The sequence below is a fragment of the Hypomesus nipponensis genome, chromosome 20, assembly GCF_054491055.1.
Source record: "Hypomesus nipponensis isolate SF chromosome 20, ASM5449105v1, whole genome shotgun sequence".
In the NCBI taxonomy this organism is placed as follows: Eukaryota; Metazoa; Chordata; class Actinopteri; order Osmeriformes; family Osmeridae; genus Hypomesus; species Hypomesus nipponensis.
Window position 1 is genome coordinate 6,041,200 of NC_140380.1, and position 21,632 is coordinate 6,062,831.

A 21,632-nucleotide genomic window follows, 5' to 3' on the forward strand; every position below is an offset into this window, starting at 1 on the left:
GTCCTCGCCCTGCCCCCTTTCTTCAAGATGATGTTTTAGGTGGCATCCTCAAACCAACAGTGGCCTCTTCACCAAGCCAGGGGCTCAACCTCAGCACTCAGCTGTCGGGCAAACTGGTGTCCGACGACCTGGACTCTTCCCTGGCCAACCTTGTGGGCAGTACGTATCAGCCGCCGCGCATCTCAGTAACGACAACTAGTCTGTGTTGAACTGGCTGCAGTGGTTCAAGTTCAGTCCGGTCGGAAAGAACCCACTCTCATTGTCGGGAGTCGGGCTGGTAATCAGAAGGTTGCCGGATCGATTCCCCGCTGTGCCAAATGACGTTGTGTCCTTGGGCAAGGCACTTCACCTTACTTGCCTCGGGGGGGGATGTCCCTGTACTTGCTGATAAGGGCGTCTGCTAAATGACTAAATGTAAATATCTAGACTTGTGCTCACTTGGTCTGCTCTGTTTGATTCCTTTCCAGATCTAGGAATTGGAAACGGCACAGCAAAAAAGTGAGTGTTTAAGTCCTTATCTGCTTGTTTTTCTGCTGATTTTGAGTTCTGTCAGTGACTGTTTTGTTTTTCGGGGGGGTGACGTCCTGTAGTGATATTCACTGGAGTCAGCCCGGGGAGAAGAAGTTGACTGGTGGAACCAACTGGCAGCCAAAGTCCGCTCCCTCAACCACATGGAACCCTGCTGCCATGGTACGCCCGCACACGACTTGATCCTAATATCTGGGCATCGAATGTCGGTTTGATCAGCATTGATTGTGTTAGTGACGCGACCATACTATGGATTGAGTCAACAAAAACAAAAAACCTCTCGACTGAAACCAAACCATAGCCATACATTTTTTAAATGTTTTGTTGCGGTGTCTCAACGTTGTGGATAACGATATCATCTCGTTCCTGTACCTGGTGCGTTTTTTGTATAATTCCTGGGGGAAACAAACGCACAGCGGGCCATGCCTTTCCCACGATACGTAAGTCTCAACAGTTGAATCACATCCTGCTCTTCGGTTCCATTAACCACTCGTCTCCACCTCCCACCACGCTCTCTTACGCTTGACCCCTGGAGGCTGGTTTCACTTCCCACCCCCAATACACCTCTGGTCTGCACAGCGAGCATAGCTAACACTGCTGTCACACTATGGCAGGCTTAGGCCCAGTCCCGACTCAAATCTCGAGTTCCTGAGAGCTAACCAGCCGTATACACTTTAGCGCCTTGAGAGCAAGAAGGGTGCATTACAAATAAAATGTATGATTTATAATTGATTTCAATGTAATGCCCCTGAGCAACATAGGAAAGATATCCTAGTTTTGTAGTTAATCTTTAGCAGTGGCTATCTGTGTGCGAGGGCCAGGGAATAGGCTAATGGTTGTTTGCGGATTCAGAATGTTAAGTTGCTTTGGAGAGGATGTTACGAGTGGGCAAGACTGCTTGTGCTTATGACAACACTTGATTGGCGTTTTGCTCAGTCACTCGGCTCGGTCGGATCTAGATAACTAGGGGCATGAAGTCGCATGTCCACGAAACAAACTGGTTTTTAGACACACACTGGGTTTTAAGTGCAAGGTTGAGTGTAAACTTTTCGATTCTTGCAAGTAAGAACCCGTCGTTAATTAGCGTGGGCTATAATCACCCCGTATCCTTTACCTCTTGAGCGTTTCCTCGTGCTGAGAACCGTTCATTATCAGGGAGGGGGGTGGGGGTTTGAGCGAAAAGGTCCTGGCTCTTGGCATTAGGAACAAGTGCGGTCTGTGGAGAAGGCAACAGCGTGGCACTGCACATGTCCAGTCAGCGGCCTAATGACTGGACAGCTCGTAAATGATTTCCTTACCTTGGGGGAAGAAAAAAAAAAAACAGGGATGTTGGAACAAATCTGGGTCTGTTAGCCCCGCCGGGCCCGAGGGAGGGGCCCTTTAAAGACTCGTCTTGTTTAGCAGACCTCTGCACCTGCCATCAACTGCTACTCCGTCCTTTGAGGCACGCTACTACTTTAACTCTTCACTTTCTCTGTTTTTTTTTTTTTTTTTCCCTCTCTTTCAAATGTCTCTCTGCCCCCCCCCCCTGCCCCCTCGCTTAACACTTGCAAGTTTTGATCAAGTAAGGTTGTGTCAAACGTGTCCCAGATTGTGTGTGCGTGTGGCGTTAGTCAGAGGAAGTAGGGTGGCACTGAGACAGGAGAGTGGCATGCGAATGGTTAAAGTGGTGGCTGAGAGATGAACAGTGACACCTCTGTTCTGGTGACTTGTCCCTGGAAAGGGAAGTGACATCGAGGCCAAAAAGCTCGCCGAGTGTTTGCACCTGCAGGACGTTTGCACCTGTCCTCTTTTCGGAAGCCAAATGGCGGCTGACGACAAAGCTTTTGACTGTCTTCATTAATTGAATTGGGCATAGTGTAAGTTGACGATGCGCATTCTCAATGGGTTCTCCTCAAATGAAGGCCAAATGATAAACATATCATGCATTCCCTTGTGCTGGGTCTGGGGAAAACAGTGCAACAAAAGTGTCTTGCATTGACTTAACAATTAATCATAAAAGCTCCTTGGTACATGTGCCTTGTAAAAAATAAATAAATAATAATAATAATGATTAAAAAAAAGACAAACCTTCTCTACCAAGTCAAGTTCTGTTCTGGACACTTTTGAACTGCTGTTGTTTCAGACTCGACACATAAAAAAAAAAAAACCTGGAGCAGCCAAGACTAGTTAAAAAAGGGAACCATGGATAATATGCTTCTCTGCAATTGTCCTCAAATGATAACAAGATATGAGGGTATCTGAAAATTGCTCCCATGAATTATGACTCCTCTGTGACTAATGGCCTTGTCATGAGGTGATGCAGTTCAGTGTCAATGCAAATGTGTGTGTGTGTGTGAGAGACTTGTCTTCAGTCCTGGTCAGCGAGTGATCGTCTCTGCTTGTTATCTCAGGCACCATCTGTTATGGCGTTCCCGGCAACCACACCAACGGGTATGATGACATATGGAATGGTAAGTCATTTGGGATGTCTTCCGGCTATCGAGAAACCCCTTTCCTGTCTCTCAACACAAGAACAACAACAACAAAAAATCAGTCAGAAAAGAGAATAGTTGTCAAAAATGATGTAAATTATCCCACAAAGCACTTCGGGGATTCGACTTCTGGAATTCCTTGGAAGCAACTTCATTTATATGTATATGTATATGTGAATGTTATAATTTTCTGTAATGGACAGGGCAAGTCAAGGGCAAGGTGTTGGTACTGGCAGTAGGACCCAGGGGAGCCCCCTGGTGGCTGGTGCTGCAAATGGCGCCAGCTCTCCGCCTAAAACAGTCAACCGATTATGTAGAAAAGGTTGACTTTTATGACCCTGACTAACCCAGTTCCTCTTGAGGCAGGTGGAATTAATCCAACGGCTCTAGTCTCCCTTCCTCTTAAACATAACTGTGAGGGACGCAACTTTTAGGGCTGAAGCATTTCATTTACATTTCAGGAGAATAATCCCAGGAAGTTTGCCCGGGAACTGAAATGGTGACTCATGCTGTTCTGCATGTTATCAGTAGTCTTTACACCCACATACACAAATGGAGACCATTCAATAGAAACACGCACGAGGTTGACGTATCGTGGTGCTGGTTTTAGGATTGACGACATCAGGTGCTAGTCACGCCGGACAGATGGATCACGCAACATTGGCTCGGAGGCTACGGCTTTATTGTGAAAAGCCGTAAGAGTTCTCGCTAACCAGAGTCAAATTAGGGACTCCACTGCGCTGGCCGAACGTTGTCGCATGTGACACCACTGGCTGAAACGGTGACGCGTTGGCTGAAACTGGAGTGCCAAGGCGCTCTCGGTCTCGACACAAAGCGGACACGAGCCTGCCTTTTCTCAGGTCAGAGTTGGGTGACATTGTGTGCGTGTGTTTTCAGCCTCCTCAGATGGGCTCTGTGTCGATGATGACCCAGCCCACGATGATGTACACTCAGCCCGTCATGAGACCAGCCAACCCGTTCGGCCAGGCCCCTGGAGCGCAGGTACGTCTGCTCTGCTGAAGAACACAGGGGGTGGGGGAGCCCAAGGATGGCCCAGTGTGCCATTCTCTGTCAACTCATGATTCATAAATGTGCCATTGGAGTACAGTTTCATTCGCCCTTTGACTTTGAAGTGACTCGTAACCCAATCGAGTTCCATTCCGAAGGGCGCTAGGAATCCTGCGCTACGGCAACGGCTCTCACCTCGTGTCTCATTTCCCCCCCCCCTGTGGTGTGTAGAGCACGTCATGTTCACTGCACAAGGACTTCCTGTACGCCCACTCTAAAAAAAGCTGGGGGGGGGGGGGGGGGCGAGCCCAGGCGGAGGGATATTGGCACGTTTGACTGTTGCCTCACGTCATACAAGAACTACATGACTGTCCCCCTTTTGAGGGTTGAGGAAGTCATAAAGAGAACTCCCCTCCGCCTGTAGTCTTTTGCTCTCATCTGCTAACATGTCTGCTGGTACAGTAGGACCTATGTGCCCTGACAGTATCCAGTTGCTAGGCCCCTCCCACATCCACTAGCTAGGCCCCTCCCACATCTCGCTGAGGGCTTTCCCTTCTGTCCCTTGTGTTTGACCTAGCCCTGTGCAGCCTCTAGTTCGTCCAATCACAGCCCTCTCCCGGCTCCAGGAAAGGACCCCCTTGCGCAGCTCTCGCTCAAGGATTTCTTGTAGAACATCGTTTAGGTACAGCATGTGCTGTGTGTGTGTGTGTGTGCGTGCACCCCCGGCTTCCATCTGCTACTCCCGCCGTCTTGTCAACAGCCCGTTTCCGCTGGTTGGTTGATCTTCACAGACATGCACGTCAGGCGTCTCGTAATAGCTCGACATGAGTCATTAATATCACGATTCACCTCTAAAAAAGAAGCCACTTCGATCTCTCTCTCTCTCGCTCTCGCTCTCGCTCTCGCTCTCTCTCTCTCTCTCTCTCTCTCGCTCTCGCTCTCTCTCTCGCTCTCTCGCTCGCTCTCTCGCTCTCTCTCTCTCGCTCTCTCTCTCTCGCTCTCTCTCTCTCGCTCTCTCTCGCTCTCGCTCTCGCTCTCGCTCTCTCTCTCTCTCTCGTCGTTACAATGTGCACATGGGTCAGTTAGCTTCCGTCATGAATTGTAGGAGTAAAATGGACTTTAGAAGCCTTTCTTGAGTTGGCTTTAACCTGCTGCAATGCAAGCCCTCAAACCTTATCTGCTTTGCCTACTTGGTAAGCTTGCTCTTGCTGTCTTCATTTTCATAACTTCACTTACAGCACATTCATATTTGGTTTGATGTCATAAAGGTTGAGCGTGTGTGTGGCCACAGTGCAACTTGGTCGCCAACTATAGGAAGCTGGGTAAATTACAGTTTTGGTTGCCATTGACCAATTTTGTGGAGTCAACCTCAGCAATGTAATATTTCTTTTCCCAGATGCAGTTCATGTAATCCTGAAGGACACTTGACCCTCTGAAGTTGAGCCATATGGCTGGCAAAAACCTTCAAGCAAAACCCAAATTAGCAGATTTCCAATCTTCTGAGAATATTGGGGCTCCGATAGGGAATCATCTGAGGAACCTTCCGGAGTCTCCATGTATTCAGAATGATCTGAGGAACCTTCCGGAGTCTCCATGTATTCAGAATGACTGTTGCCAATTTAGTAATTTGTCTGCGGAGGAAACGGTTCTTGCTACCACCCCTCCCTCCTTCCCTTCCTCCCTCCCTCCCCCTCCAGGGATTACTCACCCAATTTGTTATCTGTAAAGAGAAACATAGAACACAGAAAGGGATATATTTAAACTTTGCTAATGGTTTATCAAGAGATGGTGGGTGTTCACACACACAGGTTAATGTTGACTGGAGGGGGATTTGCGTGGGAGTTTTGCTTTGTATAATTATCAATCATGATTACTTAATTTAACCATCACAGATCCAAGACGCTAACCTCTGTTTATACCATGATTTATATTTTTTATTTTCATTATATTTTTTAATGTATTACGTTTGCAGTAGACATTCCTTGTGTATTGTTTGTATTTATTACCAAGTGAGGACATGAGAGAAAAGTAATTCATTGAACTTGAACTCTACCTTGGGGAGGTATTCAGGTTTATACATGGGTATGATTGATTGTATAATTGGATTTTGAGAGTGACTGAGTTAAAAGTTAATATAAAGACAAATAAAAAGATGAGACTTATTCACTGACTGATGAGGCACTAAAAATTCTCAGAACTGGCGTCAAGTCTCGTGCAGTTCTGTGGCAACAACGTAACCCTCCTATTCGCCAGGTCAATACGGACAAATGCATTAATCCACATGGCAAATTCTATGAGTTTGGGGTTTGGCAGAAGGGGGGGGGCATTTTCACTACATTTGTGATTTGGTGGCATTAAAATTGGGAAGGATACACATTTATGCTTTACGCTTGGCATGTCATTTATTACACATTGACTATTCTTACTGCTGCCTTTCCAACAAGAATGTGCAGTCTCCTTCATGCTCGGACCATCTCTCTGTCTAGTACTTTAGACCAACACCTGAGTTTGAGGTTGTCATCGATCAGGTTGTAAGGTGTGGCCCCGGTCCTAAAGCAGATGGCCATTTAAAACCTTTAAAAGAAAAGTTTGAGTTCTGTCTTTGTAAATTGGCTATTGGGCCTATCAGAGCCAGGAAAAAAGGGCACTGTTGATCGGTGCTTTGTTGTACATATAAACCAGATCCTGCCTATCTGTTAGTACAAGGGATGGTCAGAACGTGAAGGTGATTCTTTTCATTAATTAAGCATATTTGCAGCATTGTCCCTGCAGATTATATTTTTGTTTATATATATATATGTATATATATATATAAAAATAAATGTATGTATGCAGACTTTGGTTGATTTTCCAATAAAGTGCAGCTTCCACACAATTCTTGTCCTCAGTTTGTTGAACATGGACTGATTAATATGCACAGATGTGGGTTTAGTTACAAATACAATCTTGTGCTATCTTGCCTAAGTATTCACTTTATTGTGTAATAACCTATTTAACAATATATAACCCTAACCCTAATCCACAATCTGTAACTAACAGTTGGTAGGCTACCTGGGCAGGCTACTTGAATCTGTTGTGAATGATCTTGGCGGTGAGGGGCCATTCCTCAGCAGCCAGGGGCAGTCCTGGGGCGTAGCAGCCCGAGGAGGAGGGCTCTTCGGAGGGGAGAGGGTGGAGAGGCATGGCCTGGCCAACGACACTCAGCAGCTTCAGCTCCAGAGGGCCCAGGTGCCTGGCTTCCTCCTGCCCAGTGGAACGTCACAAAGGGAGTCGTCGCACGGCAACGTCAGCGCATCCTGTTTGTCTCCATACAGGCTATCACATCTGTGCTACCCTCCTAAAATAACCTCCTTAAGTGGTGCGTGTGTTCGGAACAAAAATAGAAGGCTTTTTCATACATATCTAATACAATTGATATGCTTTTCTGCACTTAAATAAAGTAAGAAATACCAAAAAAATGATATATATATATATATATATATGCATGTGTGCGTGTATACATATATATATATATATATGTATATAGGTCAGCCTTTTTGTGATGGGGCTAATGTGATTCATGATCGTGCCGGGAGTTGTTTGTGACTGTTCCCAGAGAGGGCTTTCTACCTGCAGGTGCGTCTGACTCCCGTACAGAAGAACACCCAGGTCCCGAGGGGGGTCGTCTGCTGGCTGGGGGGCTGCGGCGTCGCAGCTGCCTTCTGGTTCTTCCTCCTCCAGACGTCCGCCTTGCCCCTCAGACCCCCTGGCTTCCGGCCCTGAAAGATAAGTGCACGCGATGCCCGACGCTCAGGAAAAGGAGGGAGAATACAGACGACGAGGAAAAAAATGGCGCGGGCCATTTTTGTGTTTTCAGGGGTCGAAGCAGGGACAAGAGGGGAGACCGTGCTGCAGCATGAACCTAAAAAGATAGTGGTGACGTGCCTCTCCCCAAAGGCAAAATGGATGACCAAGAGGTCTTTTATCCCATTTGGAAAGAGGCAAGAACAGCGCAGCGCCACACAAGAGCTGAAGCCATTCTCATATGGGCACAATAACAACATGTCTATCTCTGTCTATCCCCCATCCAACCGAGTTCCCTGCAAGTTATTTGAGGCAAGAGATCCTCTGATCAGATGACCATTGTGACCTTTAACCCCCTATTGCTGTTTTCATATCATGCCATCAACCAAGATCTGATCTTTGCTCCCCTAACTCGACCAACAAAACAGAAAGTGTTGATCAATTGAGCCATTCCACACAAAACTGCCCTTGCCCTACTATGATCAATTTGGATTATCTGCCCTGTGTGCGCACTCATTCACTCCCCCTTGTGGATTTACACACATGTATTCAGGGGTTGGAACCAGGGTCTAAAGGATATTTCTCCAAAACTTGGAGTCCACAAGAGCATTGAAACAAAGGTTCTCATCATTTAATTGAATTTCGCACAGACGACTTATCCAGTTTAATTTCAGCTCTAACCCTGGAGTGTGTTTGATTAATCGAGTTCCTTTTTGCACAAATACTAGTTAAACAAATATCTTCTACTGACCAGTAGTTGGGCTGCTATACTCTGTCATACCTGTGTCCGTTGAGTCATAAACTCCCAGTCCAGCGGCCTGAGGGAGGAAGATGTTTCTGGAAAGAAGCAAACAGAAAGCGGAGGCCATGATTACAACCTCGTAACACGGCGACCGTCACTTTGAAACAGGGTTCGCAGATTGACCTTGGCAACATTTGTATTGTATTCGGTTGTCCTTTTTCCAAGATTGAGGCCAGACCGACTGAGATGAGGGTGACACCTGGAGATCTGCAGGTCATGCAGGCGCTGGTCAAACAACTGGCTCATGTGCTCCAGGTTTTCTGCTTCCAGACTCTGGACGGCCTCTTCGGTTATGGACACCTCTCTCTTGTAAATGGCAAGCTGGAACACATCGTGATTACGTGTACGGGCTTGGTGTGCAGCATATGTGAGGCAGGACGCCTTTGAATTCTAAATATGCTTCTGTCTTTTTAGAAATGTGGCTGACTGGATGAGGGACATTAGTACTGTGAAGAGGAACACATCCTTCTACCTATTCAGCTGTCTGCCAATTCAGCTGTTTTAGATATGAGATTACCTCAACGCCAGGGAGTAGGAAGGAGGGATTTATTTAAGTAGTATTTAAACTGGGCTAGTGATCACTGGATTCATGTCCATAACACATCCCAACTGCCCGATTCCATACCTCTCTTTGCAACCACGCGCTCTCTCTGACCTCCTGCCTGCTGTTCTTGTCGAGGTGTTTGATCGCTTTCTACGGAAAAAGATGTAGACGTCAGCCAAACGGCGAGGGAAACGTGAGAATGAGACAGAGCCGTGCGGTAGACACGTCACGTCTTCCTACCTCTGTAGCCAGATGCTGCTTCTCCTCGATCAGCTCCACGGTCTTCTTGTCTATTTCATTGAATGTCACTTCAAGAGAACGTTTGATATTGTCTGGAAAACCATACAAGGACACGGTCCATTAACAGACAGAAATACCCTTGCTGCCATTGTCCTGGATTAATCATTTATGCTTACGTTACATCCTTACATGATTAACTCTTTACCAGTTTCAGATAATGAGGCTTTCAGGATTGGTTCACTAGCCTAAATCAAGGAATCCATCAAGAAATCCGTTGAAAGACAGCTACGGGCATGGCCAAGAGCAGATCTCGGATCAGCATCGTGAAATCCACCTACTGACCTGCCATGTTCTGGAAGCCTCTCTGCACGTGAGCGAGCTCGGCCTCCAGGTGCCTGATCTGCTGCAGGTGCTCCTGGCTCCCCACATTCTTGTATTCCAGCCAGAGCTGCCTCTCAGCCAGCAAGACCTGCACCTTTTCCTCCACGCACTTCAGCTCACTCTGCAGCTCTCTCGGGCACATACACAACAAACATTTGATACACAAACGTATAAACGAAAGCATACGTGAACATGCATTCACACTTTTAAGAATGTATCATGGGGGGGGTCAGAGGGTTGAGCCATTAGATGGCTGAGCGGTTAGGGACTCAAGCTATTAATCAGAAGGTTGTCGGTTCAATTCCAGGGAATGGCACTCCACCCCTACTTGCCTCAGGGAGCATGTCCCTGTACTTACTGTACGTCGCTCTGGATAAGAGCGTCTGCTAAATGACTAAGTGTAATTATCTCTTAGTATATAACTACATCTAGTCCAAATCAACGTGCAACAATGTATAAAATCACGTTGCTTTTACCTGCCAGTTCTCCCTCCTGGTTGCGGACCATCTCCAGGTTCTGCTGGAGGGCTTGCTCCACCTGCTCCTTATTGACCGCCTCTCTCTGTTTCAACTTGGTCTCCTGCTCCTTGGCCTGCTTCCTTAACAACCTAATATGACCCGTCTGTTCCTCCTTCAGCTGTTCTCTCTGAGAAGGCACATTAACAGTCATTCATCATCAACATGGTCACGGTTTTCCCACGAATGATTGTCTGGTACTGTAAAAACAGATGGCAGACATCAGTGACATAGTTGACCCGGTCAGATGAAACTCCTCACCAGCTCTGTCTGTCTGCGTTTCTCTGTTTCCAACTGAATGATTTCTTCCTGAAATTCTTGTATTTCCTTTGTTTTCAGTTCAATCCTAAAAAAAAATAGAAAATACTACTGGAACCCAAATGACACTGCACTGAATGGTGGTTAAGATATGGACACGTTATACCAAAAGTCCTAGTCTATTTGTCTACTGTAGACTGTATCGTAAGGTTATATGATCGTTATGTCAAGTTTGATCGTTATGATTAAGCCATTTGACTTACTGGAAATTGGTATACGCCTCAGCCAGTGTAATTTTGTCTTCGTCAGATGATTTCTTACCCATGCTTACTGGTTGATTGTTGATACCTGTTAGCTAATACTAGCTAGCTACGTTCATTTGTTAGTCTCATCTTATTTCCATGGAAACATCAAGTCAGCAGACCCAGTGCCAGTGAGCGCCATGTGGAGTAACCCAGCGTGAGTTTCAAACTACATAGGATTGGAAGGTTCTTTTTACAATACATATGCACAAGTTTTCCCAATTAAAAATTATGAATATTTTGTGAATTGCAAAACTTTGCGTCTGCCAATATTACTTTCATCTGACTGAGTCTCTGGTTTTTGGCCGTATGATTTGAACAGCGCTTTCGCACGCTAGCTGTGGCCATTCTTGTCATACAGTACTGCAGACTGGGAAAAGGTAGACACTGAGCGTGCGCAGCGCTGAAACGTACGTACGTGTGGTTCGCTAGCTAGCTGCGAAGTTTCAGGATTTGTCTTACAATAACGCATCGTTTCTTTACCAATTCAGGTAAATGACCAATTCATGAAACAATTCCAATTGCAAGTTCACGTGTGGCTAGAATTCGCCTCGTCAGATGAAATATACAGCTAGATAACGATACATGAATAAATATTCCAATTTTGCTGACCCTGATTTGGCCATAGACGGTGAACGTAGCCAAGCTAGGCTAACTGGCTTTGCAGTGCCGACTATTAGCTAACCTAGCTAACCCTAGCTAGCTAAGTTGTTAGCCCTGGGACTATGTGGATGTGAACGATAATGTTTTTGTGCGGCTTACCAACTCGTTGAGTGTTGCACTTGTATCATTATACTTGCTACCAATTAGTTATAAGCGGTCTAACTCTACATATTTCCAACGCTTTCTGCTTGTAGTTAAACTGTTATCGGACGGTGGTTTTGATAGTGCTAGCTTGTTTGCTGCACTGGCTGTAGCATATATTATAGCGTCTGTCTGTATGGCATTGTTTGCATGACTCAAACAGAAGACAAACACGGGTGGACTGAAAGATGCGGTCACAACAATGTACAGTTGTGATGCACGACTGTTCAAGACTTGTCGCTCATTAGTCGCCAACTACCAAATGTTAACGAGTTGGCCACTGAGTGGCCCCATGTGCACACTCCTGCACAAGCACATGACGCTGTAGTTACCCGTTAATTGGGATGTGCATGCAAAACTACGTCTTGGCATCCACGTATATAAAGTACATTCTCCTAATTGATCATGCTGCAAATTAGAATAATTAAAGTCAAGACGATTTTTGGCAGTTTCATGTCTTTGTCTTCTTCCAACTACACTCACTAAAAGTGTATGTTTTTTTTACCAACAGGCTGTAGAAAAAGACGAAAAGAGACGGGTGGCAGAAGTTGATAACCAGTTGCAGTCAACAATAAGATGTCTTCTCCACTGTACTACAACCAAGACAGTGTGACTCGCTTCAAGAAGAGAAAAGCCCGCTTCACCTTCAGTGAGGTCCACATCCTCTTGGATGAAGTGAGGAAGAATCGTCATGTCGTCGTTGGTATGTAACTAGGCCCTCAGTCGTCGTCATTCCTGCTCATACTATTTGATCAGGGAATATACATATATACCTGCCTGAACTCTTGACATTGGGCTTTTCAATAATAATTATTTTATTCCATGCACCTGTCCCCTTAGTATTAGTTAATTGTGCTTTGCACCTTTTGTATAGTATAGACTTGTTACTTACACCACTTATTTAAGATTTACTCCTATATCTTGAATGTATGCATCTTCCTGCCTAAGTAAATTCCTTGTCTGTGCAAACTTTCATGGCGATTAAAACCCTTTCTGATTCTGATGACATCTCTTATGTTTCGTAACCCTCCAGGCAAGTTTAACCGCGGCGTGCCGACAGACATAAAGAAGCACACGTGGGCGGAGATCACGGCCCGCGTGAATGAGATCGGCGACTGCCAGCGCGAGGTCATCGAGGTCATCAAGAAATGGTCCGACCTCAAGTGCGACACCAAGCGCAAGGTGGCCGCCATGCGGTCCGGCGTCGGAAGCCAGAAGAGTTTAAACGCTCGCGGGCTGCGCGAACTGACCCCCACGGAGAGCATCGTGCACCAGATCCTGGAGATGGACGCCAAGCGGGAGGTGGGCGAGCCGTCCTACGATCACCTGAGGCTGCTGGGAGACAACGGCGAAGGGATGGACGAGGAAGAGGAGGATGACGAGGACATGGTCGGAATGCGCCGGTCCCCTAACGGAGGGATGGACATGGGCTCCATGCCACCCTTGCATTCCATGGGGGTCCCCATGCTCGGTTCCGTGTCTGGATTGATGCCCCCGCTCCCTTCGCATAACACTGGTCAGCTGATGGCCAGTTACAGTGGCTCTTCACGTGAGTGAAGGCGTGGACTAGACGTGTCAAAATGGAACGAGCGAAACTGTAAACTTGTGTTCATTTCTCCCGTTTCTTTGCTTGCAGGCGACGCATCGCAGCCCTCTTACGAAATGCAGTACGAGATTCCTCCGATGGAAGGTGAGGACTCGACGTTTAAGAAACCTTCGTTTTATTTGTGAGATGTAAAGCTCATGCCCATGCTAACGTTTTAACCTGTTTCCCCCCCAGACACCGACGGCCCTTTCGTGGACTCCGACGACGACCTCCTCCCCTCCACCAACCTGTCGTCCACCCTCCTCGAGGACCGCCCGGGAAACACCAGCGCCCACAAGGACCCCAGCAGTGGCAGCGCCACCAAACCAACCCCCTCTCCCTCCTCCTCCTCGGCACCCCCTCCCCTTCCTTCCCCCCTCGCCGCTCAACCCCCCCAGAGCTCGCGGGACAGCCTGCTTCAGAACGCCACCCTCAGCGTCCAGGAGCAGCACGCCACCAACGTCCTCCTGGAGACGGTGTCTCGCTCCCTGGAGCTGCTGTCCGAGTCGGTGCAGCAGCTGGCCGAGACGCAGCAGGAGTTTGTGCGCGACTCCCTGCAGCTCCAGAGGGAGACCGTCCAGGTGCTCAGAGACTTCACCAGCGGGGCCCTGGCACTCATGCACGACAAACTCAACGGGCGCCCGGCGCTATAGCAACCGAGAAGCAGCAACTCCCCCCCCCCCCCCCCCCAATAACTAAATCTTGCCACGGTCGGGGGAGGGACTTTGATTGGATTGGTTGATCCTTCCAGGGAGTTTTTTTCCACTCCGGGATTGTCCAGTGCTGCTGTACTTCCAAAATGTTTGCCTGATAGAATGAATGTTTAATACACAAATTAATTTGATAGGTAATATATGTCTTTTGCCTAAAAGAATCAAGCTTGTTTAGTTAAATCAAGTGTAGGGTTTGATAAAGCTGCAACCAATTTTCTTACATACAGAAATGGATCATGTTTCCTCAAGCTGTGCTTACATTTGAAAGCTTCAAGACAAATTCTATTGGGTTTTAGTGACCAAATAAAATGTTTGCATCAGGCCTTTACAGTTTTTATATTTTACCCTGGTCTACCATTACCGTATTATATAGTATGCTACATGTGAGAAAAGGCAGATTGTTTTACTTTTGATTCACTTTAGGGAACTTGCAACCACAGCTGAGAACTGTATATTGACATCTATGGAGTGACCCATGTTCTTGACTTGTAACTTGACACTGTAAATTACGGTTCCCTTTGTTGTAGTCCCTGTATTAGAACAGTATATACATTTGTTTTCCTAAACTTTAATAGGTTATTGAACAATGGAATATAAACCAAACATTTCCCAGAAAGTGTGTGAGGGTGTTCTTTGAATTTGTTTAACACAAAGTTATTTTTTTTGTCATGCAACCACAAAACTTGTTCATATGAACCTAAAGTTAAGCTTGGAACATCTCAAAACTGTCCCCTGGAGTGCCTTCTCAACCCTGGTCCTCGTGACCCCCTGGCCTGCATCTTGTAGATCAGGGGTGGCGAAGCCTGGTCCTCGAGAGCCTCAGTCCTGCATGTTTTAGATGTTTCCCTGCTCCAGCACACCTGATTCAAATGAACGGTCATTCTCAGGCTTGGATAACGACCATTCATTTGAATCAGGTGTGCTGGAGCAGGGAAACATCTAAAACATGCAGGACTGAGGCTCTCGAGGACCAGGGTTGGCCACCCCTGTTGTAGATACTCCCATGCTCCAGCACACCTGATTCAAATAAATGGGTAATTATCAGTCCTCTCCTAAGCTCCATAACGACCCATTCATGTGAATCAGGTGGGCTGAAAGAGGGAAACATCTCAAGCATGCAGGGCAGGGGGGGGGTCTTGAGGACCAGGATTGAGAGAGGCTGCCCTACAGGAACGGCTCAGTGACTGAAGCAGTCCACCAGGTGTTTCGAATTCCAGGGCCCGGCGTTATTGGACAGAAACTGCTGGTTAACAACAGCTTTGGCATTCTGGTACATTCTGGCCTTCATCTGCAACACAAGAGAGGAAAGAATCAGGATAGAAGTGTTCAAAAAATGACTTGTGTAGAGTCAGCATTACCAGAATGTCCATCACCTGGCGTAAGGTGTTCCTCTCAAGTATAAAAGGTTTGTTTGTTTTTTTAAAACCACTCAAATAACACACCTTGACACTACAGCATGTGGGAAGTTCCAGTAGGCACTGGTGTCCTGCCAGCTTTGCCACTTTGCGAAAGTAGCTGTAGAGGGCTCTCTTGCACAGTCTGCTGGTGAGACCAGGTCCGCTCACAGACGGGGAGCTGGGGGGGAGGGGGGGGATTGGAGAACAATGAGACTGCAGGCTACTACTGCCTCTGGCGGCAACAGCAGACTCCCCTTCACCACGCTCCATTGTGGCTCTACACACCAGAAGCTACTACAGTCAGCTGTATCAGTTCAGCGCCCACTCAGTTTTTCGTTGAACGCCTCAGGTTGAAATGAGAAAGAGAACACACTTTTTGTTGTCGACACTGCCAGAAATATCCCCCCCACCCACATTTTGGTCCACACACATTTCCAATAGTGTGTGTGTGTGTGTCGCAAGTCACTTGTGATAAAATCTGTGGATCCAGGATAGGACTATACAGTCACCAGAGAATTCACAGTTGAAGTCAGAAGTGGACGTCATCAATCATCGGCCTCAATCGACAACTACAAGCAAGTGTGTGTGTGTGTGTGTGTGGGTACCATAGGCGTGTGTACGCTCGCTGGAACGTACCCTTCGACAACGAGGCCCTTTGTGCAGTCTATGACCTCGACGCTGGCATCCCCCAGGCACCAGTTGACGCTGAGCTCTCTGCAGTGCAGGCCGCAGACGGGAGGCCCCAGGCCCGCGCCGCTGAGGAAGAAGATCTTCTGGCTCCTGAAGGGCTCCGGCAGCTGCTCCTCCCAGCCCTCCCCCAGGCGCGTGTTGATGGTGTCCGACACTTTCTCAGAGTAGTGGCTGGAGTTCCCTTTTGAGGCACAGATCCCTATCGTTAAGACTCGACACGTTGCTTGTCGTCGTTGTCGCGCGTGACAACGAGGCGTCCAGGCGTCGCTATACGCCTGGACGTGCCCATGCACGATGGCTATAGTGACAAAAGGTTGAAAACTGATCGGAAACTCTTCCTCTTGTAGGTTATAGATGTGTCCCAAGATACACGACATGATGCAAATGGCTAGTAAGACAAGAACATTAAGGCAAGGTTTCAGTTGACTAAAAGTACCTAAAAGGCTGGGGAAGTTCTGGAACACAGTGCTATGAACAGATATATATTAACGTACTTCAAAAGTCTATCCAATCTGAAAATATCCTTAAAGTTTAAAATGCCTGTGCCATAACTAAAAGGCTATTATAAAATGGACAACTTGGACACGCAGATGAGACACTCCCTTACCCAGCACCACGCTGGTGATGTAGAGCGGTTGGAAGAAATGGCTCAAGAGCGCCCCCTGGACCCCAGTGACCGTCCAGCGGCAGAGCTTGTCACTGTCCGACATGCAGCAGATCCGGGACCCCCACACGCTGGGGTGGAGGACGGCCGCGGGGATCAGGGATCCCTTGGCATGGCACTGCAGCTTCAGGGAGGTGTAGCTGGTGTTTAGGGACTTCCTGGAATCATAATCGTGTTCATTTAACAGATGCTTTTTACATATGGGAGGGGGAATGGAGCCTATGACCTCTTGCAGTCCAATGCTCTACCACTGAGGAATAGCCATCACCAAAGCACACCAAAGTAGACATTAACATTTACATTTATTCCTTCAGCAGACGCTCTTATCCAGAGCGACTTACAGTAAGTACAGGGACATTCCCCCCAAGGCAAGTAGGGTGAAGTGCCTTGCCCAAGGACACAACGTAATTTGGCACAGCCAGGAATCGAACCAGCAACCTTTGGATTACTAGCCCGATTCCCTAACCGCTCAACCACCTGACATTAACAGAGTATCATGTGTCTTCCGTGTTGATCGTCAATATCGTTTCTTCCCTATCTTGCCTACACAAGGGTACTTCCTGGCTCCTGTGGTGGGAAGTTGATTATTGGGACCGGTGAAGTGTACATTGGGTCGATTTTGGGGCCTATGATGGCGGACTGAGGTCTGCGCAGTTAGAATTATACTCTGAACGGGATCAAACCAGAACAAGGGGAAAAGTCTGATGGGGAAAGAGTGAGTGTTTAGAGTGGAGTAGGCTGTTGATTAAGAACTTGCTTAACCATGGTTGTGCAAGACGTCTAGTTTATCCAACACTCCCAAGACAAAACGAAACGCAGTTTCAGCCAGCGACGCCACCAAAAAGGGGCAGAGTTGAACCAACCCGGTCACATGAGCATAGCGTAGCCCCCCACACACACACACACACACACACATCCAAAAGACGCTTACATGAGAACGCACTGCGCGGCTCCTTTGGGGGTCTGGCTGGTGTACAGGTGGAGGTAGATTCGGGGCTTGAGCTGGAGGAGGCCGCCTTCGGAGGCGCTCTGGTAGATGGAGCGCTCCTCACACCCCGGCTCCTGGCTGAAGAACAGCAGGAGCTGCTTGAACAGGAACCTGTCACGGATGATGGGGGTCAGATGGCTGAGCGGTTAGGGAGTCGGGCTATTAATTAAAAGGTTGTTGGTTCGATTCCCGGCAGTGCCAAATGACTGTGTGTCCTTGGGCAAGGCACTTCACCCTACTGGCCTCGGGGTGCATGTCCCTGTACTTCCTGTAAGTCGCTCTGGATAAGAGCGTCTAGTAAATGACGAAATTTTAATGGAAGATGAGAGTCTGTCCTGAGGCCCCTTTCTGACCGCTGGCGACCCGGAAGCGAGAAGGGGCCAGAGGATTTGGGTCTCTGTTCTTTTTTTTTTACCTTTTGAGCGCACGTCTGGCGGTGACGATGGCGTGGCAGTCGTGCACCACGGTGCCGTTGAAGCGCTGCCAGCCGCTGCAGCTCCACTGGCCCGTTCCCAAGGCTACCACCTCGTAGCGTTCACAGGGCTGGCCACGAGTGTCACGCACCTCTGGGATGGATGGATGAATGAATGACGGATGCAGAAACAGCAGTTCACACTTAGCTTCAAGCCCTGCTTCACACCTGCTCCGTCTACGGCTGTGAAGTGTTACACGCCGTAACTACACTATGAAATAGGCGTCACTGTTATTCTCGTCGGCATAGCTCAGTATGAAAGAAGGGCCTGTTCCTGGATAGCTACCTTCCTGAGGTTTATTTTATGCTCCAACCTCTGTTGTAACTGACCTGACTCAACACATCATAGGAACACAAGAGTCAAACCAATCGTAAGAATCAACTGTGCTACCATTAGGGTTTGAGCGAAAACCGACAGGAAGCTAGCTCTCCCAACAACAGGGTCTAAAGCATTTGGAATGAAACACCCAGTTGAATGCGGTGCCCCTACCTTTCTCCAGGACAAAGGCCGCCAGGCAGCTCTTACAGTCTTGGAATTCCGGATTCTTCTCCATGAGGTGGTCAAACCTCATGCTGCACACTGCTGCAACCCGATGTTTGTGCCAGTCGGACAAACCCACTGGAGGAAACAAAACCAGTTTACGTGACGTCTACAGACTTTGTTTCGTACAATAGAAAGCCACACGGTGGCTGTCTCTGTGTTCTATCCCCGCTCTTCACCTCCATCTCTTTTCCCTCTCTTGGGGCTGCTGCAAAGTTCGTCTGACTCATCCCGAAGCTCCTGTTCAAATAAGCTCACGTCCTGGTTGGGAGCCATATCAGGGAGGGATAGGCCATCGTTGGAGTCATCCTCATTCTCAGAATAGTCCACCGGCATGGGGTCAGGCACCAGGCTGGGGCCTCGCAAGACAGGTTTGGGGGAGGATGATGCGTGCAAAGGCCCCGAATCTTCTGTCAACACCTCCCCTGGAAGGTCTGGGGTTCTAGGCCTTCCTACACCCCCATCACCATCGCTGAAGTCTTGTCCGTGGACCCCACTTTTGCCCCTGAGAGTCCGTAGGCTTGGCTCTCGATCTGGAGGGAATCTCATTTGAAGGCATGCTGCAATTCGGGGCAGTCGTTTGTTCACCACCTCCTGGTCCACCATGTTATTAATCAATATGCTGTACCTGCAACAGTTGTCATTTTCATTAATGAACCATAGGCTTTGCTAGCTAGTGTTTTGTTTGATTTTATTTTCCACGTTTGCTATTCTGAATAGCATTTAACGTGTGTGGCTTCAACAAGGGCAGAACCCCGAATTACTTAGCAAATAACGTCGTTTGTAAATGTGAACCAAGTTATCAACGTTTCGAAACTAAACGGCTAGCTATCTTCGGAGGTTCACCTAGGAAATCATATAGTTAAGAGTATGCAGCACGTGTAACGTTCAAGCTAGGAAATGACAACTCTACTAGTAATACAAGGGACCATGCAAGATTTTTAACTAACAATTAGCTAATAATTAGGCTTAGTTAGTAGGCTCCAACGTGGCCAGAGCGACTTCAAGCAAGGAAGCAATGTTCGCACCTCAAAACAAGGTTTTCCTAAATGTAAAGAACATGAGAAAAGTTTACTTTCTAATTTAGTTTAAAGTTTACATCTAATGCATTAGCTAACTCACCTGGTCGGGAGGTCAACCAACGGGTTTCGGAAAAACTGGCTAATGTATGTTGGACCACGTGATGGCAGTAAAGCGCATGCTGAGCAGGGCCCGGTGTACGATTTTGGCCCGAGTCATTTTCTGCAGAACATCCACTCTCTCCCCCTGCCCTTCCCCTGTCTCCGTATCGTTAAAAATAAGTCTTGTTTACACTCAAAACATTAAATTACCAACGCGTATAAACTATTGAATGCGTTCTGTTCATTTACCTCAAGTAATGTTTTGAAAAATACTAATTTCGACAATTGAGTTTGTTATACAGATGTGATAAGATTTGAAAACTCCATTTGCCTAATTTAGTATCATAATAAGCCTATTTTCTATTGTTAACAGACACTGTTGGTAATAGCTGCACATGTTGTGGTCCTTGTGGTACAGTTTAATTTAAATTATATGAATCCCTAAATGTGACATGATATAATGACATTGTGAAAACCAACGTTATACTAATGCTATAGGTAATGTTACACTTATTCTGGTTGTAAATAACCCTGCTAGCATTCTCCTGTTCTCCTTGAACTAAACAATCTCCCTCTGCCTAACAATAATCAAGCAGCATGGAGTCATTTTTAGGAAGAATATAACTATTACCCCTCATCCCAACCCTGACACAATCACACAAACACACACACAATCACACAAACACACACACAAACACACACACAAACACACAAACACACAAACACACACACAAACACACACACAAACACACACGAGTGGCAGTTAGCCAGAATTGCATTGTTCCTCTGTCCTTTCTGTCTGAGTGGGCTGGTTAAACAGCTGCCGGGGCTAGTGTGTGGAGGGGGAGGGAGGACTGTGATGGGTGAACAGTCTGGATGTGGTGGTGGGGGCTCCTTGGAAGACAACAGACTGCAGGGGATATGGGGTGGGGGCAGCAGGCCGATGAATAGGCAGCTGTATTCCCCATTTTTTTTTAATAGCACTTCTACTCCACCTTTAGAGTACTCCAACCCAAGTGGTTGAACTGTCTATTCTGACAAGTACACTGCTTCTTACAATGTCTCCACTAAGAGCGTTAACATAAGTGACTCCATTCGTTTAGGTTTTCAAGCTCATGCTCCAGCTATCTTCGGTTTCTATCTCTGAATGGAAATTCTGATACTGCTTCTGTAATGTATTGTTATGTCATGTACATGTCATGGCATGTACATGACAGGAACAGTCGGACCCATTGCTCCAATGAATCAAGTTGAGGAATTGTATAAATGTTTATTGAATTCCTGCGTTAAAACATTTCACCGCAGAGGCCCAGCTGAGACTCTGCATTAGAGGCCCCGTCTCATTCAAATGAGGGGATTAAATGATTCTTAACTCGTCCAACTCAAACACACTGCAGGCAGTAAATCTGCATCAGCATAACAGAAGTACCCAACAATCACATTACACAATAATGAAATATAGATATAAGTAGCCTATACACACTGTCACTTGACGTTGCTAACCGTTCATGGCAATTCCAACATGTAGATATGCATTTCGTCTTATCTATTTTTACAAACACGTGTACCCTTACAGTCGTGGGCGCTGTTGTTTTCGTCGCAAATTTCCAGTTGACCCCCAGCAGAGGCCTGCCACAGCGCTATAGAGTTGCCTGACATCTGGTGAAAAAGAGAACGGGGCGGCCGAGAAAGGGGACAGAAAAGAAAAACCTGTGCATCGATCTCTCTCCCTCTGCTCGGAGAAGTTAGACTTCGCTCCCCCCTGACCCCCCCCCCCTTCTACAGCCCACGTTGACCTCTCTGCCCCTTCCCATTCTTCTCT

The 21,632-nt window shown here is 47.2% G+C and overlaps 4 protein-coding genes across 25 annotated transcripts in view; 2 read left to right on the forward strand and 2 right to left on the reverse strand.

Moving 5' to 3' along the window:
- The window catches only part of LOC146246081 (phosphatidylinositol-binding clathrin assembly protein-like), a 24,341-nt gene extending 17,456 nt beyond the window's left edge, over nucleotides 1-6,885 (forward strand). For 5 of the 17 annotated variants that reach the window (XM_084684372.1, XM_084684378.1, XM_084684381.1 and 2 more), the window contains 8 exons: nucleotides 28-159; nucleotides 468-498; nucleotides 591-690; nucleotides 945-968; nucleotides 2,922-2,981; nucleotides 3,900-4,004; nucleotides 4,588-4,692; nucleotides 5,407-6,885. In XM_084684372.1, the coding sequence (XP_084540498.1) occupies nucleotides 28-159; nucleotides 468-498; nucleotides 591-690; nucleotides 945-968; nucleotides 2,922-2,981; nucleotides 3,900-4,004; nucleotides 4,588-4,680 (545 nt within the window). In that variant the 3' untranslated portion in view covers nucleotides 4,681-4,692; nucleotides 5,407-6,885. The remainder of the gene's footprint in view (nucleotides 1-27; nucleotides 160-467; nucleotides 499-590; nucleotides 691-944; nucleotides 969-2,921; nucleotides 2,982-3,899; nucleotides 4,005-4,587; nucleotides 4,693-5,406) is intronic. The other 12 variants (XM_084684374.1, XM_084684379.1, XM_084684385.1 and 9 more) reach the window with 7 other exon arrangements.
- ccdc83 (coiled-coil domain containing 83) lies at nucleotides 2,749-12,099 on the reverse strand. Of its 2 annotated transcripts, none has more exons than XM_084684393.1 (11): nucleotides 10,797-10,935; nucleotides 10,537-10,621; nucleotides 10,237-10,405; nucleotides 9,722-9,889; nucleotides 9,380-9,471; nucleotides 9,221-9,289; nucleotides 8,795-8,916; nucleotides 8,575-8,630; nucleotides 7,620-7,768; nucleotides 7,062-7,253; nucleotides 2,749-3,025 (listed from the first exon to the last, which is right to left on the reverse strand). In XM_084684393.1, the coding sequence occupies exons 1-10, from the start codon at nucleotides 10,856-10,858 to the stop codon at nucleotides 7,071-7,073; spliced, it is 1,155 nt and encodes a 384-aa protein (XP_084540519.1). In that variant the 5' UTR covers nucleotides 10,859-10,935; the 3' UTR covers nucleotides 2,749-3,025; nucleotides 7,062-7,070. The 2 variants fall into 2 exon arrangements, with proteins under 2 accessions (XP_084540519.1, XP_084540518.1); XM_084684392.1 differs by lacking the exon at nucleotides 2,749-3,025 and adding an exon at nucleotides 11,598-12,099 and having other exon boundaries at nucleotides 7,023-7,253; nucleotides 10,797-11,004.
- LOC146246083 (uncharacterized) lies at nucleotides 10,866-14,286 on the forward strand. Of its 4 annotated transcripts, none has more exons than XM_084684396.1 (5): nucleotides 10,866-10,992; nucleotides 12,151-12,342; nucleotides 12,673-13,188; nucleotides 13,276-13,329; nucleotides 13,420-14,286. In XM_084684396.1, the coding sequence occupies exons 2-5, from the start codon at nucleotides 12,216-12,218 to the stop codon at nucleotides 13,875-13,877; spliced, it is 1,155 nt and encodes a 384-aa protein (XP_084540522.1). In that variant the 5' UTR covers nucleotides 10,866-10,992; nucleotides 12,151-12,215; the 3' UTR covers nucleotides 13,878-14,286. The 4 variants fall into 4 exon arrangements, with proteins under 4 accessions (XP_084540522.1, XP_084540521.1, XP_084540523.1 ...); XM_084684395.1 differs by lacking the exon at nucleotides 10,866-10,992 and adding an exon at nucleotides 11,119-11,245; XM_084684397.1 differs by lacking the exon at nucleotides 10,866-10,992 and adding an exon at nucleotides 11,217-11,326 and having other exon boundaries at nucleotides 12,673-13,155.
- Nucleotides 14,287-14,423: 137 nt separating this feature from the next.
- On the reverse strand, nucleotides 14,424-19,961 carry adad2 (adenosine deaminase domain containing 2). Of its 2 annotated transcripts, XM_084684390.1 has the most exons (9): nucleotides 19,812-19,961; nucleotides 18,869-19,317; nucleotides 18,639-18,767; nucleotides 18,092-18,242; nucleotides 17,620-17,787; nucleotides 16,632-16,846; nucleotides 15,971-16,205; nucleotides 15,380-15,512; nucleotides 14,424-15,225 (listed from the first exon to the last, which is right to left on the reverse strand). In XM_084684390.1, the coding sequence occupies exons 2-9, from the start codon at nucleotides 19,293-19,295 to the stop codon at nucleotides 15,115-15,117; spliced, it is 1,569 nt and encodes a 522-aa protein (XP_084540516.1). In that variant the 5' UTR covers nucleotides 19,296-19,317; nucleotides 19,812-19,961; the 3' UTR covers nucleotides 14,424-15,114. The 2 variants fall into 2 exon arrangements, with proteins under 2 accessions (XP_084540516.1, XP_084540517.1); XM_084684391.1 differs by lacking the exon at nucleotides 17,620-17,787.
- Nucleotides 19,962-21,632: the final 1,671 nt, after the last annotated feature.